The sequence below is a fragment of the Dipodomys ordii genome, unplaced genomic scaffold (assembly GCF_000151885.1).
Source record: "Dipodomys ordii isolate 6190 unplaced genomic scaffold, Dord_2.0 Scaffold54, whole genome shotgun sequence".
NCBI classification, from domain to species: domain Eukaryota; kingdom Metazoa; phylum Chordata; class Mammalia; order Rodentia; family Heteromyidae; genus Dipodomys; species Dipodomys ordii.
The window spans coordinates 4,458,286-4,474,422 of record NW_012267270.1 but is presented as its reverse complement, the minus strand read 5'-3'; the positions used below and the strand labels follow the sequence as shown (position 1 = coordinate 4,474,422).

Sequence of the window (16,137 nt, the reverse complement as noted above, 5' to 3'; positions counted from 1 at the left end):
CCCGCCGGTCGATGCAAGACCCGGTCTTGCCGGGGGGTCGGGAGGGCCGAGGTCGCCCTCTCCATCCCCGGGCGTCCGAGGGACCGACCCGCAGCCGCCTCCCCCGCGGGAGCCGCGGCCTGCCGCTCACCATGTTTCCGAAAGCGAAGAGAAGAGGGCGAGGAGAGCCTGGGAAAACCAAAGCTGCTGCAGCTGCTGTCGGGATCCGACTGAACGCGGCCTCTCCCGGCCCCTTCCGTTTAGTAGCAGCCGCACAATGAGGGGCGGGGCGGGCTTCCGGTGCTCCCTGCTCGTGCCGACGGGAAATGGAGTCCGAGGGTCTCGCACGGTCGTCGGGCTCCCTGGGTAATAGCCGGGGGTGTCGCCTGCCTCGCGGCTCCGCAGGGCCTGCGGGGAAATGTAGGCCGAGGGGCGGGGCTGTGCGCGTAGAGCGGGCCTATTGGTGGGGCTCACCAGGAACCGCTCCGGGGCGCCGAGGGAGGTGCCCAGCGCGGAGCGCAGTGCCCCGAAAATCATCCTCGACGGAGCGGCTCCTTCTCCCGCCGGGAAACGGTTTCCTAAGGTCCACCTGGCACTTTCTGGAAACCTACTGTAAAAATATTGGTGATTAGGATTTCGCTTCTTGGAAACAAAGCTTTGGCCTGGAATCCGGTCCTAAAACAAGCCGAATTGCTAGTTTGAAAGTATCTTCAAACTTTACGCCCTCCGTGTGCAAAGTCATTCTTGTCAATTAAACAGTCGAGCCAAACCTAGCTACTCAGGAACCTACGATCTAAGGATCGCAGTTCAAAGCCAGCCCAGACAGGAAAGACAGTGAGACTTATCTCCAATTAACCACCAAAAAACCAGAAGTGGCGCTGTGATTCAAGTGGTAGAGTGCTAGCCTTGAGCACAAAAGTTCAGGGGCAGTGCCCAGACCCTGAGTTTAAGCCCTAAAACGGCACACTCACAAAAAGGAACAGGTCATATAGAATAAGAGGGAAACACACACGGGAATAGCTACAAGAGAATCTGAAAGAAGAGCTCGGTTCTTAACGTTTGGCAAATGCAGTGAAGCAGGACGGGTATGTGTATGTGTGTGTGCATTCAAGACTTATGTGCCCTTTGCCAGGCAGAGAGAAGAGAAAAACGAACCTAGTTGTCAAGTTGATAAATTTAGTCACTCTAACACTCAGAAAAACCGAGACACTATCTCTATGGGAACATGAGCCTAAAATTAAACATGTGGGGAACTTCCAGGAAGATTTCGTTGGCCTAGAACAACGACCGACCTTAGTTAGCTTCACTACAAGAAAATTGGGCAATGGAAACAGTCGGAGCAAGGGCGTTGGTACCACAAGCAGAATAAAGCGTGCAAGTGGAGAGCAACGCAAGGAGTGGGAGGTATTTCGCAGAGCATGCTGGGGGTTGTAGTCGGCAGCAGCGTCCACCGTCCAAGCTCCGATTGCAGCAGGTAGAAGAAGCCGCTGGACACCCCCTTCTCTGCCGCGTCCCCTCAGCACCCCGAGCTAAAGAGAAGACTAGCTCCACCGTTTTGCGAGCCTCGCAGTTTCCCAGAGCAACGAGGAGGGGGAAGGGGCTTCGTAGTTACCCTGGAGACGCGATCCTTCCGCCCTCGGCCGCGGGATGCCCTAGATGTCCTTATTAGGACAAGAGACTAGAGGGGGCGGGGCCGGCCCCAACTCCGGCTTCAGGCTCCTTATAAGGCCGGGTCGGGAAGGAGGCGGGCTCCGGGAGCCGGGCAGGGGCGGGCCTGGAGCTAGGATTCGCCCCGCTCCTCGCTGCCTGGAGCCCGCCCACTTCTGGCCTGACAGCTGGCGGCCTGGGGCTGCTGAAACCCCAGGCGAGACCTGTACCCAATTCACCTACATTTGTCCTTCAACCTGAGACCCCTGTGCAAGAGTTCGATCGTCAACCTCCGTGAGCCACGAAAACGAAGTGTTCTGTCTACTAACCAGCTTCCTGGGATGCCATCACACGCCAGTCTGGTCTCCCCAACCTTCCAGGAACCCCAGCACCTCTTATAGGTCTTCTACTTATTCTCTGACACACACACCCACCCCGCCCCGCCGCCCCTTACACTTAGCCTGGGCCATGGGGGCATGTCCCTTTGTGTCCCCCCCCTACTACATACACACGTGTCCCACGGCTCACCATTTCTTCTTAGATCTTTCAGCTATTCCTGTCTTACCTTTGTGCCATCCCCTACACTCCTTCCCGGATGTCCCATCTACAAATATACTTGTACTTGTGTTGCCCTGTCCGACTCTTCTCCAGCCTAGCTGGTCACCTGTCACCTCTGTGGGGGTGAGGCCGTAACTGACAGGCTTAGAAATCTTCCGGGACACCAATTTCGGGTGACAGTCCTCCCAGACGCAGGGGGCGCTGTCCCCCTCCGTTCTCCAACACGGAGAGGCTCCCCCCCACCCTTGCTCTCGAGTCTAAGGCGAGAGGAAGGGGCGGGTCAGAGCTCCTGGCCTGGACGGGACGCTTCCAAAGGCCGGGTCCTGGCAGGGGGGTGGGGTCTGGGGAAGCCGAGGGGGTGGGGAGAGGGAAGATGGTAGCGACCCTTCCCCGCTGGGTCTCTTATGGAGTGGTGCGGGGATAGAGAAGGCGCCGGGAGCGAACGTCTAGTTAGTGCCCAACAGGGGCCACGTGTTCGGGGAGGATCTGCCCTCACTCTCGCCTCACCCCCCCCCCGCGCGCCCAGATGTTCGCGTCCTGACTGCCGCGCCGCGCGATCGCACCGGCGTGGGACGCCGAGGGTCCAGCCCCGGGGCTCATGGCGGCGCCCGTGCGCCTGGGCCGCAAGCGCCCCCTGCCCGCCTGTCCCAACCCGCTCTTCGTGCTCTGGCTGACCGAGTGGCGGGACGAGGCGGCCCGCAGAGGGCGCCGCACGCGCTTCGTGTTTCAGAGGGTGAGTCCGGTACCGGGACTGCCGGCGCCGGGAGGGCGTCGCCCGAGCCCGGGCTCCCTCTGACCGAGACCCGCACCCCTGCCCCGCCAGGCGCTGCGTTCGCTCCGGCGGTACCCGCTGCCCCTGCGCAGCGGGAAGGAAGCCAAGATCCTCCAGCACTTTGGAGACGGGCTCTGCCGGATGCTGGACGAGCGGCTGCAGCAGCACCGAGCGTCGGGCGGTGAGCGCCCCGGGCCGCAGCGGGTGGCCTGCCAGGGGCAGCCTCCGCGCCCACTTTGGGTGCCTTGGCTTCAAGCTCCCCCACTCCTGGAGGAACTGCCGCTTGGCCTGGGGTAGTGGTTGGCACTCTCTGAACCTCATAGATCTCAAATACAGCATAAACAGACGGACTCTGCTAGCTGAGACTCAAGGTTGATTTTCTTCTCCTGCAGGTGACCATGCTCCAGGCCCCCCGTCGGGAGAGAAGAGTCCAGCTATGGAAGGGTCACCTGCCCAAGACCAGGACTCTAACATGCCGGTGAGGAGGGGGTAAAGGGGGAGCGCTGAGAGTACGACTTGGTTTGAGAGATTCCTCAATGAATCTCTTTGAGACTGTAAATGGGGATATTGATAACAGAGAGGGAGCTATTTCCTTGCTGTGTTCTCTTGCAGTGGTGGCAGAACTGAGGCAGGGCCAGGCACAAACCTCCACCCTTTGTCTTTGCCCTACAACTGGTCTCTGTCTCATCCACAGGCTGCATGGGCCTGTGAAAAATGCAGCCCTTGCCAGGGATTGAGCTGACACTGACTGACCATCATTCATGTCCATATTCTTTCTGTCCCTTTAAGGTTTCCGCTCAACCCCAAGCAGGAGGCTCTGGTGGCTACTGGCCGGCTCGGCACTCAGGAGCTCGAGCTATTCTCCTGCAGCTCTACCAGGAGCACCTGGTAAGTTGGCTGGCCACCCCAGCGGAGGGTGGGATGAGGCAATGAGTGGAGCTGTGGGCTCCAAGAAGCACCTGGTGATGGCAAGTAAGTTTTTCTCAGCCACTCAGGGAAGTTAAAAAGCAGCTCCTAACTTTTCCACCATGATTGCAGAACCCTGATGGCCACTCTTTCCTAACCAAGGAGGAACTGCTGCAGAGGTGTGGCCAGAAGGCCCCCAAGGTGAGCACCCAAGTTGGGATGGAGTCTTTCCTTCATGGCAGTGAAGGACGGCGTGAGGCCTTGTCCAAGTATGGCTCATGGCTGAGGGACACAGGAACCTGGAGTACCAAGAGCTCTGTTTCTATTCCTATTTCCAGGTAGCCCCTGGGACTACTCGACCCTGGCCTGCCCTTCGTGGCCTGCTCCACAGGAACTTGGTCCTCAGGACACACCAGCCAGCCAGGTATGGGCCTGCTGCAGGAAGATACTGGTGGCAGGAATGAAGGAGCATGCACGGCATTCTGGCATTCTTAGTGAGGCTCGCCTATCCCCAGCTGCTGAGGTTGGGGAGGCTAGCCCATCTCAGGAGCCTGCACTGTGGAAAAATGTAGCCTATGAGCAACTAAAACAGCAGAGGGAGGGGCTGGGAAGTTGGCTCAGTGGTAGAGCGTTTGCCTTGCATGCCTGAGGTCCTGGGTTCGATTCCTCAGCACCACATAAGCAAAAAGAAAAAAAGCCAGAAGTGGCGTTGTGGCTCAAGTGGTAGAGCACTAGCCTTGAGCTGAAGAGCTGAGGGACAGTGCTCAGGCCCAGAGTTCAGGCCCCACAACCAGACCCAAAAAAAAAACACAACAAAACAACAGAGGGAGCTCCATTGTTAGAGGAGCAGAAAGCCTTTGATGGGGGGACATGGCATTATTGGCATGTCTTTAAATCTGATTGGAGGACAGGCTCAGTGGCACACATCTGTAATCCCAGCTACTCTGGGGGCAGAGACTGGGGAATTGTAGTTTGAGCAGGCACAAAGTTAACAAAGCCACACCTGTAATGAGTGCTTCTGATTCCCAGCCATGTGGGAGGTATAAACAGGAGGATCACAGTACAGGCTAGCCTGGGGGAAAAAATAATAATAATTGAGGCACTACTTGAAAAATAGCTAATGCAAGATGAGCTGGGGTTGTTGCGCAGGTGGAGAGGATTGGCCTTAAAAGTACGGAGCCCTAGTAGAAATGCAGGAAGCATGCTGAAAGGAGGGAACAGCATGAGTGAAGACAAGGGGAAGGAGACGGAGGCACACATACTGCAGACTTTAGAAGTGACACTAAGGAGGTCCTGAGGAAGTTGATCTGAGAGGCAAGAAAACAGTGGAAGAGGGAAGCTGCTGGACTTGGGCAGGGAGGCCAAGGCGGAGTGAAGTCCACCTCACTAGGGGCAGCAGGAGACCTTGCCAGATGTGAAGAGAGAGAGCTATGTGTGTCTCCTCCACCTCCCAGGTTCTCACTGACCCCGGAGGGCCTGGAGCTGGCCCAGAAGTTGGCAGAGTCAGAAAGCTCGAGCTCGCTGAATGTGAATGTGGGCACCAGGCCTAAGGAGCCTCCTGGGGAGGAACCAGCAGTGCCAAGAGCAGCCTCCGCCGAGCTGTGAGGAAGAAGGGGGGAATTGGGGCAAGGGGGGGTGGGGGCTCCTACAAACGAAGCCAGCAGCACATCCTTAATTCTGTAGCTGCAGCTCAGCCAAGCTGTGAGCCGTGTGTGCGCAGGGCGCCCCTGGCTTCACACTCCGCCCCATTTCCTTGTAGTGGCACCAGCGGAGGGGAGGGCCAGCAGCCCCTGCTGGAGCTGAGACCTGGAGAGTACAGGGTGCTGTTGTGCGTGGACACTGGAGAGACTCGAGGGTAAGGGGGCTGGGGGGAATAGTGGTGAAGCTGATGAGTAGATGCTGGGGGGGGAGCGCCTGTAGTAGACCACCTTGACTTTGGCCTCCATCCCTGTAATTTCAGGGCAGGACACCGGCCAGAGCTGCTCCGAGAGCTGCAGCGGCTGCGTGTGGCGCACACAGTGCGCAAACTGCACATTGGGGACTTTGTGTGGGTGGCACAGGAGACTGAGCCCAGAGATCCAGGTAAAAGGCTGTGGATAGGCCAGGTGCCCGTGGCTCACACTTAGAATCCTAGCTATAGCCTGTCATCTGATCAAAGTTCCAAGCCAGCCTGTGCAGGAAAGTCTGTGAGATCCTTATCTCACAGAACTCAGGCCCAGGCCTGAGTTCAAGTCCTAGTACTAGCACAAAAAAAGGGAGGGGGTCTATGGATGGGCAAGGGTCAGAGACTAGGCCTGATGATGGGGGGTGTCACAAGTTAAGAGGACGCATTTTGGCTTCTTGGCAGCAAGACCTGGGGAGTTAGTTCTGGACCACATTGTGGAGCGCAAGCGGCTAGATGACCTGTGCAGCAGCATCATGGATGGCCGCTTCCGGGAGCAGAAGGTGCCTTGGCTCACAGGCCTTACCTCCCACTGCCTGCCCGGCCCGTCTTCAGCCCAAAGCAAGCAGAGGGCACTGCTGAGAAGATTCCTCCAATCAAAGTACCTCTGGCCTCCTTTGAGCTGAGGAGCATCTTAAAGACCCCAAGGGTGGCTGTGGTGGCTCATGTCTGTAATCCTAGCTACTCAGGAGACTGAGATCTGAGGATCCATGTTCAAAGCCAAGCCCTCCCCCCACCTTGCCCCACCCCCCAAAGTCCCTGAGATTCTTAATCTTTGGTAACCATCAAAATGTCAGAAGTGGAGGTGTGGTTCAAGAGGTAGAGTACTAGCCTTAAGCAAAAAAGCTGAGGGACAGTGTCCAGGCCTTGAGTTCAAGCCCCAGGACTAACACGAAAAAAGAAAAAAAAGAAAGACCTTATTGTTACCCAGTGCAGCCATCCCACTAAGGCCAGGGCCCCAGTAATAGAACAGCAGAGGCTATACACCAGCCTTAGGGGTCTAAAGGATGGGTTCCCCTAGGAGTAGGAACACTGGTTGCACAGACCTCTCTGAGCAGGAGGCAACTGGCAGGACTTGGGGTTACCTTGCAAGCTCGAATGTGGGGCATGCTAAACAGCCCAGTCACTTGGGCATTTGGGCCTGACCACCCCTCCCCAACCCCATTCCCTTTTCCACCTCCCCAGTTCCGCTTGAAGCGCTGCGGCCTGGGGCACCCTGTGTATCTGGTGGAGGAGCATGGCTCAGTCCATAACCTCAGCCTTCCTGAGAGCACGCTGCTGCAGGCTGTCACCAACACCCAGGTGCAGTGGGAGGGTGGGGCCAGGCTGGCAGGAGCCATGGCTATTGCCTCAAGCCGGGAGCCAGCTCTCTATCTGCTCTCCTCTTGCACAGATCATCGATGGCTTCTTCGTGAAGCGCACTGCTGACATTAAGGAGTCAGCCGCCTACCTGGCACTGCTGACCCGGGCCCTGGAGAGACTCTACCAGGTGATGAGGGCTCCTGCTTGGCAGTGGAGCCTCGCTGTGCCAAGGCAGGCAGTGCGGGGGGGATGTCCATTTCTCAGGTTGCCTGGGGAGGCCCAGGACTGGGAAGCACTGGTTGGGCGTTGCCCCTTAGAGCCCAGCTTGGCCTAAGTCACCTCTTCCCTTAGGGCCGCACCCTGCACAGCCGCCCCTGGGGAGCCCAGGGGGATCCCAAGCCAGGGGAGAGGCCCTCCCCAAACCCGCTCTGCTCACTCCTCACCTTCGGAGACTTCAACGCAGGAGCCATCAAGAACAAGGTACTGCTCTTGCCTGGCCTCTGCTTAGGTGGCCCAGGGGCCCAGCCTGCTCCTGACCCAAGCCTCCCCAACCCTAGGCCCAATCTGTGCGAGAAGTGTTTGCCCGGCAGCTGATGCAGGTGCGAGGGCTGAGTGGGGAGAAGGCAGCGGCACTCCTGGAGCGATACAGCACTCCCGCCAGGTATGCGCTACCTGTGTGAGGTTCACCTTCACCAGGGCGCCTATGGAGTGAGCTTGGCTGTGCGCAGATCCAGGCGAACCCTGGGAACTCAGGTTGATGGAATTGCGGGGGAAGACAGGGATGTGTGCTACCTGGTGCCAGGAGGTGGCTTCTTCAAGGAAGATGGGGAGCTTTGGGAAGCTTTGCTGGTTCGTACCCCAGGAACAGAGGGGCAGACAGGATAGAGCAGGGCCTCAAATATCAGGCTTAGTAAAATATGCAGTGTCTAGACCCTGACTCCCCAGACTTCCCTGTTCATGGTGGTGGTACAGATAGTCAGCGCCGTATACCCCACCCGCAGCCTCCTGGCCGCCTATGACGCCTGTGCCACCCCCAAGGAGCAGGAGACGCTACTGAGCACCATCAAGTGTGGGCGTCTGCAGAGGTGAGGGTGAGCCTTCATCTGGAGGGAGGCAGCCTAGGCCCTGGGCCAACCGTCTCCTGCCTTTCTTTTCCTGCAGGAACCTGGGACCTGCTCTGAGCAGGACGTTGTCCCAGCTCTACTGCAGCTACAGCCCCCTGACCTGAGCTATGTGTGCCAAGAGATAGACCCCAGTCCTCATCTTCCTTCTCTCCCCAGCCTCACCAGCCTTTCAACTGAGATCTTTAGGGCTATAATAAAAACCTTTGTGTCTGCAGCCTTATGTGTTATGGAGGAAATGCCGAGCCCCCAGACCCTTATACAATATGCAGGAACTTAGGAGTGAGACTAGGTAGAGTCCATTGGTTTTTTGTTTTTGTTTTGCAGTGCTGAGAAACCAGAGCACTGGGCATCCTAGGCAAGCACTCTACCACTGAGCTACAGATAATAGCCCTACCCAGTGCTTTTAAGAACAAGTTCCTGTCCAGGTGTGGTAGCACATGACCATAATAACCGCACTTGGGAAGCTGAGCAGGACAATCTGGAGTTTCCTTGTCAGAGAGATGGAGTCAATGGGCATTGCAGCTTTGAATCTACTTTATGTAATTAGATGGTCCCTTGTCCAATAAAAGTTCATTTGATAAGAAGTTCTATAACGTGGAAAAGAGGAGCTAGGAAAGCAGTCACAGTCATCATCTCGTTTTGTAGATTGTGAAACAGGCCCAGGAAGCGAGCGGGGCTTAAACAAATATCTACTTTGAGGCAGCGCTAGGACTCCAACTCTGGGCTTCTTGGCCATGTCCTGGGTAAGGTTTCTCACCCCCCTCCACGTCAGCCAAGCAGGGTGCTGGGATGAGGCCTGGGGTGATTCTGAAGCCCTCAGGCCCACCTCAGTGGAGCCCCTCAACCTGAACACAGCTCCCTTCAGGTGGGCTTGGCCTGCTTCTCCCAAGCCCGGCCCCTTCCCCAAGCTGAGGTTGCCCGCCTACCTCAGCCACCAGGACTCCTTTTTCCCTTTATTGCCTTTCTATCCTTCACAGCATCTTGCTTTTTAGCAGAACACAGTCATCTCTGAGCCCCAGGCTCCTCAGCTACAGGGGGCAGATGGCCCCTCTCTAAGGGTCCCCCCCTCCTCAGAAGGTGTAGGCCCCCACGAAGACGGTGAGTCTCAGTACGGAACTGGCCCGGTAGCTCATGAGGGAGTTCATGGTGACCATCTCCAGGTCCAGCACGTACTCCCGGGGGCCTGTCACTGGCCGGGCGAGGACCAGCATGGCGCTGACGTTGTTGATTTGCTGCAGGGCACAGTGGGTGGCAGGACATGGGGGTCGTCAGCCTCTGTGCCAGGCAGGACCCTGTCCCAGTGTCACTTCCACTTCACTTCCCGCCACAGGGCAGTGAAGTGGGGGAGGGGCAGCCCTGGCCAGGCTGTTGTCACCCAGGCTCTCACACACATCCTTCTTCTAGCCTAAGGTTCTGCCCCCCAAAATATCCCCACTGGATCTCTCCCCACCCCTCCCAGCTAGTTGCTTTCTAATCAAGATTAACTGATGACTCAAGGCCAGGGTTGGAATGATGGAGCCTTTGGTAATTGGAACAGACTAGACTCCCTTTCAAAGCCATCAGTATTTTTTTTTCTTCTTTCGGTGCTGGAGATCAAGCCCGGGGCCTCTTGCTACAGACTAAGCACATGTTGTAGCACTAAGCTGCATTGTCAGCCCCGAAGCACTCAACTCCAAGGGGAAAAAAGCAAGCTCTGATGCCAAATGCCTCTTAAGGCTTAAATACAGCAGAACACAGGGGGTTTGAGGCCCTCCCACACACACTGCAGGCCACACCTGGACCCGTGCCAGCCTCAGCTAGCTCACCAGCAGAACTGGATCCAATCCAACTCCTACACAAATCTCAACGCCATTCCTTGTTTTGTGGCTGAAGAAATCAAGGCCAGGTAAGGGAGGCCAATACTGAGGCTCAAACTCCAGTGATGAACTGCCTGTCAGAACTGTCTTAGAGGCTGGGACCCTGGGAATGTTCCACTGCACACACCAGTCCCGCCTCCTGGGATGGGAAGTGGTGGAACAACCTAGTCTCCCACTCACTGTTCCTAGAATAATGCATGTTGGGGGGGGGGGCGGGTGAGTAGGAGAGCACCTTACCCTAATGTAGAAGTCCCCCTGAGAGTTTCCTGCACGGATCTGAAAGGCATTGTAGGCCCCGGGGTAGACAGAAGTTGCCTGTATCTGGAACACATCGGCTGGCACGCTGCGCTCCGAGGTGATGCTCATGTACCGGTACACAATGGATGAAGGCTGCTCTCGACACAGGGGGTTGGAGGCGGGGCAGAGGCAGCGGCTAGAGGCCCCAAGATGGAAGACAGTAAGATTCTGGCCCATCCATCCAAGATCCTCTTGGGAATCCCAGCAGAAGACTATAACTCCCACCAGCCTCAGGTGCACTAGCCCGCTATAAGGCCTGGGAATTGTTTCCACAGAAGCCTGTCATCTCGGAGACTCACTTGTCCGACACCTGGATATAGGGCTCCACACAACGGTTGGTGTCCACACAACGGTATCCCCCATGGAAGTTGACACAGGTTTGGGCCTCAGAGCACTGATGCCCACCTGACTCACATTCATCAATGTCTGTACCAGGGCAGAGGGGCTAGAATCAGGGACATGAGCTCCTAAACCCATCCGCCCAACCTAGCCCCCTGTACCTTGGCAAAGCCGTGTGGCCATCAGCTGGTAGCCCTGTGGGCAGTGGCAGGAGAAGCGGCCTGGCTCATTGACACAGCGGTACTGGCAGAGGTAACTGGAGTAGCTGCACTCATCTGTATCTGAGGGAGGGAGGGTGGGGATGAGGATACCGGGACCAGGGCAGCCCTCACCATTGAGTCCCACAGGCCCAATTAGGGACAAGAGCCCTGGATATGGGAAGAGAGAAGGGACAAGAGGAGCCCTGCAAGGCTCAGGAGGGGGATAGAGGGCTCAAAGAAAGGTCAGAGGGGCCAGGCATACCTGCAATCCTAGCTACTCAGGAGGCTGAGATCTGAGCATTATGGTTCAAAGCCAGCTCATGCAGGAAAGTCCATGAGACTCATCTCCAGTTAACCAGCAAAAAGCTGGAAGTGAAACTGTGGCTCAAGTGGTAGGATACTAGGGACAGTGCTCAGGCCTTGAGTTCAAGCCACAATATCAGCACAAAAATAAAAGGTCTGCGGGCTGGGAAGGTGGCTCAGTGGTAGAGCGCTTGCCTTGCATGCCTGAGGCCCTGAGTTCGATTCCTCAGCACCACGTAAGCAAAAAGAAAAAAGCCGGAAGTGGCACTGTGGCTCAAGTGGTAGAGTGCTAGCCTTGAGCTGAAGAGCTGAGGAACAGTGCCCAGGCCCAGAGTTCAGGCCCCACGACCAGACCCAAAAAATAAAAATAATAATAATAAAAGGTTTGAAGGGTTTATAGGTATACTTCTGTGGTATTCTGTGTGCCTCTTTAGTATCAAGCCCTGAGTTCAATCCCAGTACTACAAAAACAAGTGTGTGAATAAATAAGAAAGCTATGTCTATAGGTTGGCCCAGATCTCCTAAGTCTTTGATCTGTCCCAGGTCTATAAGAACATTAATAGAAAAAAACAATTAAAATTTTTACAAAAGGGCTGGGAAGGTGGCGTAGTGGTAGAGCGCTTGCCTTGCACGCATGAGGCCCCTCAGTACCACATAAACAGAAAAAGCCAGAAGTGGCACTGTGGCTCAAGTGGTAGAGTGCTTGCCTTGAGCTGAGGAGCTCAAGGACAGTGCCCAGGCCCAGAGTTTAGGCCCCACGACCGACCGGGGGAAAAAAAAAAAAAAAACAGAACTTGAAATCTAAAGGCTTGAGCATACATTCAACTCCATTTCCCCATTTCCCTGCCAGTAACATGAACAGGTTAAACTAGCAGATCAGAAAAGTCTGCTGTAGTTCTCAACAACTTGTCCAATTCCTGCAACCCACAATCAGTCTGCACCCAGTCTCCTTCTGGCAGCTATGAGCTACACATAGGATGCTGTTTTCTGCTCTTGTTCCCCTTATGCAGTCAGGCATCAACGAGCTTCTACTCCACAGCAAAGTGTGACAGAAAGGATACATGAGGCTGGGTGCCAGTGGCTCACACCAGCAATTCTAGCTACTCAGAGGCTGAGATCTGAGGATTGTGGCTAGAAGCCAGTCCAGGCAGAAAAGCCCCCATGAGACTCTCATCTCCAATTAGCCACTCAAAAACTGGAAGGGGTAGTGTGGCTTAAGTGGTAGAGCCCCAGGCTTGAGCACAGAGGTTCAGGGACAACACTCACACTTTGAGTTCAAGCCCCACAACCAACCAAAAAAAAAAAAAAAAAAGGACACATGACGTGACATGGAGAGAAAAGTCTGAGATTGAGCCCCAGCCCATCTCATCCTTGGAGTATTAACTTAGGTAAATTCACTTAACCTCTCTAAATTGAAGGCTAAACTTCTCAGGAATTCACCCAAAACTTATTTATATGTTTTACAATTCTCCCAATAAACCTAAATGGTCATGTTAATGTCTTGTTTGAAGAGAAAGGACAACAAAATCAAACCTATGTCGAAGGACTGTTGACAGGGTGACACAAAGACCAAGTGTGCAGGGCTGGGAAGGTGGCTCAGTGGTAGAGCACTTGCCTTCCATGCCTGAGGCCCTAGGTTCGATTCCTCAGCGCCACATAAGCAAAAAGAAAAAAGCCAGAAGTGGCGCTGTGGCTCAAGTGGTAGAGTGCTAGCCTTGAGCTGAAGAGCTGAGGGACAGCGCCCAGGCCCAGAGTTCAGGCCCCACGACTGGACCAAAAAAAAAAAAAAAGACCAAGTATGCAGAGCCAAGTATCCTGTACAGAGTAAGTTCTCAATAAACTTCTCTCCAACTTCAGCTGCTGGAGATCTGATGAAGCCGGTCCATTATCACTGTCCCTATTCATCCCCTATCCAACCCATTTTGTAGAAGGAACAAGCTCAGAGAGACGAATGGCTTGCTCTAGTGCAGGATTCAAATGTAGCTCAGCCTGACTGCTAGGAAGAATGGTACCCATATCCTTTTTGTCTTGCCAGCTCAGAAGAAGGCTAATTGCACCTGAAGGTGCCCACCAGTCTTGGAGTGCCCTGCGACCAGCGCAGGATGGAGGGCATGGTGGTGTATGGGTGAGGAGAATGGGACACGGAAGGGTCAAAACAACCATGTGGCTGCTGGAGGCATGGTGAACTGCAAGGCCTGGAAGGGCAATTTCAGAAACTCAGGGCAGGTTTTGAACTCACCACTGCAGGAGAAGCCATCCCGATGCAGCTCGTAGCCCTGGTGACAGCGACACAGGAAGGTCCCATAGGAGTTGAAGCAACGCTGCTCACACGGGGCCCCCATCTCACACTCATTCACATCTGAAGATGCCAGGAACAGTTGGAGGGGTGAAAGGAACAGGGCAGCCCACAGCCCCCCTCCACTTAGGCTGATCTTAGGAAAGGCGTTCTCTCATCTCACACCTTCTTTCCCAGGACCCAGGAGCCTGGCCCAGCCCAGCCTCACCCACACAGGAGCGGTTGTTGGGCCCCAGCTGGAAGCCTGGCTCGCACTGGCAGCGAAAGGAGCCGGGCAGGTTCACACAGCGGTGCTGGCAGTAGCGGTAGCGGCACTCGTCTATGTCTGGGATGGAGATAGGGGAGGGGGGTGGAGGGTAGAGGTCAGGCAGGGCCTGGGTCAGCTAGAACTCAAGGCCTCAGCACCCATGACCCATCTTGTCTTTACCTAAGGAGCTGATTGGGCTGGAGCCAGGCCAGCCTTGACACACCCCCTGCCCACATACAGTGTGCCCCTCCACCCCCCCACAGGTGATAAGGGACTGAGGTGATTTAGGGAGTAGATAGGAAGAGGAGGCAGGTGCTAGAATGAGAGCCAGGCTAAGGCCCAGAACAAAGACTCCCTGGACTCACCCACACACTCTGGCCCGATCTTGCGGTAGCCATCTGGGCAGGTACACTGGTAGGAGCCAGGTAAGTTATGGCAGTCCTGGCTGGGGCGACAGTCATGCAAGGCCTGGGTACACTCATCCACATCTGCAGAAGACATCACTCAGCTCTGAGCACAATCCCACGGGCCACCAGCTTGAGTGGTGGCACACACCAGATAACGTTTACATGGGCACATGGGTGGCTGGCAAGAACACAAGAATTAAATCCTCTCCACAGCACAAAAAAGAAAGAAAGAAAAAACAGCAGCCTGGGAGCCTCCAAAGGCACCCTGACCCTGTGACACCCCATATCATGGAGCTAAACAAGGCTCTGCCCACCCCCTAATATCACTGACACCGGGACCTTCACTTCTTCAAGGCCCATGGCTCCCTGGGGTGGGATATAGATCTTAAAGCAGACAGAGCCAGAGGCTGGGGAAGGAGGGATGGGGGAGGGGGGCAGAGCTCTTGCATCACGGGGGGGGGGGATCTGAATGAGTGGGGGTGCCTCCCTGAAGAGCCCAATGGGCTTTGAGCAAGGGAGGATCAGGAGAGGATGCCTGGTGAGAGGGCTGGAAGCCTGGGTACTGGAGTGGCTGGCACTCACCCACGCAGCTCTCCTGTTCATCCGGCTCGTATCCTGGTGGACAGGAGCTGGGGTGTTCAGCAGGGGGCACTGGTGGTGGGGGTCCCTCGCCATGTAGGTCATTGATGACGGCAGCCGAGCGGGGCAGGCACAAGTAGCCCCCATAATGGTTGATGCATTTCATTTCGCCCTTGCAGGCCTCAGGAATGGTCAGGCACTCGTTGACATCTGCAGAGAGGGGCCTGCTGGGCACAGCCAGTCATCTGGGCTGGCCCTGGAGGTAGTGAGAGGCAGGAGCCCTGGCTCGGCCTTCTCTAAAGTGGGTAAGGATGTCTGCTTGCCTAGGACCTGTCAGGGCTGCAGGTGGGGCCCCTGTTCCCTATTTGTCCCAATTCTTTTGCCTCAAAGTGGGTTTCAGCCCCACCTCAAGGCCCTAGCCCTAGCTCAGCCCAAGACTAATGGGCAGGCCTCTGATCCTTTGCTGTGGAACTGCCCTTCTAAGTTACAGGATAAAGAGCTGGGCTAGGTCTGTGGTTCAGAGAGATGTATGCAACCTGGTTCTCCTGGGTAGTGCCCAGCTGCTTGCTTACTGGAAGGGGGTAGATTAGAGGAAGAGCCACTTCTAATTGAGCCCCCAGAGAACCGGAGCTGGCCTAGGCCCAGCAGAGCTGGGTAGAGAGCAGGCCATTAGGCTCTGGCCACAGATCTTGGAGGTGGTGGTTAACACCTGAACCTCAGCTAGGTTCCCGGGGCTGGTGGGTCCTGCAGGTACACTCACCCCGGCAGTGCTGGCTGTCTGGATCCCACTCATAGCCATCTGTGCATTCCTGGAAGGGAACCAGAGGTGGCCAGTGCTCATTCCAGGTCTCCTCCAACCAGCCAGCAACCACAGGGCCTGAGCCCTGCCACCCTCCAAGCAGGATCCAAACAAAAGCCTCCAGCCGACCCACCAACCAGGAAGGGGAGATTGGTTCCCCGCAGCTGCCACTCCAGTACCAACATCCTCTCTGCCCGCCCCATCCCAGGCCAGCGGCCCCACGGTCCCCACCGTATAGCTGTCCGGCTCCTCAGACTCCTGGGGAGACGCTGCCCCCAGGAGCAGCAGCAGCAGCGCCCACAGCAGTAGAGAGCCGCGGAGGCAGGAAGCGAAAGGGAGCATCCCGAGGCTAGGAGGTGGTGGGCAGGGGTCAGGGGCCTCTGCCAAGACACGCGAGCCCCCGCTCCCGCCGCCTCCAGCTCAGGGCCGTGCTTGGCACCCGAGCCTTCCATGGCTGGGGGCCGACTCCTCTCGCAGGCCCGGGTCCCAGGCCCACCCGGCCCCTGCCCAGTGCCCCAGCAGTGCGAGCCGTGGGGCGCAGGCCTCTCGGTTCCGCGCCGCGCTGTCTCGGCGGACGCTGGGGC

General features: G+C 56.3%; 3 protein-coding genes across 3 annotated transcripts in view; 1 reads left to right on the top strand and 2 right to left on the bottom strand.

Moving 5' to 3' along the window:
- The window catches only part of Cfl1 (cofilin 1 (non-muscle)), a 3,464-nt gene extending 3,120 nt beyond the window's left edge, over positions 1-344 (bottom strand). The window contains exon 1 of the mRNA XM_013021150.1: positions 131-344. Within this exon, the coding sequence (XP_012876604.1) occupies positions 131-133 (3 nt within the window). The 5' untranslated portion in view covers positions 134-344. The remainder of the gene's footprint in view (positions 1-130) is intronic.
- A 2,211-nt stretch (positions 345-2,555) lies between these two features.
- Positions 2,556-8,444, top strand: Mus81 (MUS81 structure-specific endonuclease subunit). The gene is made up of 16 exons (XM_013020951.1): positions 2,556-2,917; positions 3,008-3,137; positions 3,349-3,434; positions 3,746-3,844; positions 3,995-4,063; positions 4,201-4,286; positions 5,317-5,463; positions 5,622-5,717; positions 5,823-5,944; positions 6,210-6,307; positions 6,990-7,106; positions 7,198-7,293; positions 7,458-7,586; positions 7,664-7,767; positions 8,108-8,191; positions 8,268-8,444. Exons 1-16 carry the CDS (start codon positions 2,783-2,785, stop codon positions 8,332-8,334), a joined length of 1,665 nt encoding a protein of 554 aa, XP_012876405.1. The 5' UTR covers positions 2,556-2,782; the 3' UTR covers positions 8,335-8,444.
- A 305-nt stretch (positions 8,445-8,749) lies between these two features.
- Efemp2 (EGF containing fibulin-like extracellular matrix protein 2) lies at positions 8,750-15,933 on the bottom strand. Its single transcript, XM_013021207.1, has 10 exons — positions 15,785-15,933; positions 15,515-15,563; positions 14,758-14,964; positions 14,134-14,256; positions 13,730-13,846; positions 13,465-13,584; positions 10,884-11,003; positions 10,683-10,809; positions 10,324-10,519; positions 8,750-9,462 (listed from the first exon to the last, which is right to left on the bottom strand). Exons 1-10 carry the CDS (start codon positions 15,893-15,895, stop codon positions 9,301-9,303), a joined length of 1,332 nt encoding a protein of 443 aa, XP_012876661.1. The 5' UTR covers positions 15,896-15,933; the 3' UTR covers positions 8,750-9,300.
- Between the last annotated feature and the right edge of the window lie 204 nt (positions 15,934-16,137).

Bases quoted from the DNA above. Each gene is read 5' to 3' on its own strand.
- Efemp2 (XM_013021207.1), bottom strand. From the start codon at position 15,895: ATGCTCCCTTTCGCTTCCTGCCTCCGCGGCTCTCTACTGCTGTGGGCG. The intron at 14,257-14,757 runs GTGAGTGCCAGC...TGTCTTCTGCAG, and splicing joins TGAACAGGAGAGCTGCGTGG to ATGTGGATGAGTGTACCCAG. The intron at 10,520-10,682 runs GTGAGTCTCCGA...TGGGGCCTCTAG, and splicing joins TATATCCAGGTGTCGGACAA to CCGCTGCCTCTGCCCCGCCT.
- Mus81 (XM_013020951.1), top strand. From the start codon at position 2,783: ATGGCGGCGCCCGTGCGCCTGGGCCGCAAGCGCCCCCTGCCCGCCTGT. The intron at 4,287-5,316 runs GTATGGGCCTGC...TCCACCTCCCAG, and splicing joins AGGACACACCAGCCAGCCAG to GTTCTCACTGACCCCGGAGG. The intron at 5,464-5,621 runs GTGAGGAAGAAG...ATTTCCTTGTAG, and splicing joins AGAGCAGCCTCCGCCGAGCT to TGGCACCAGCGGAGGGGAGG.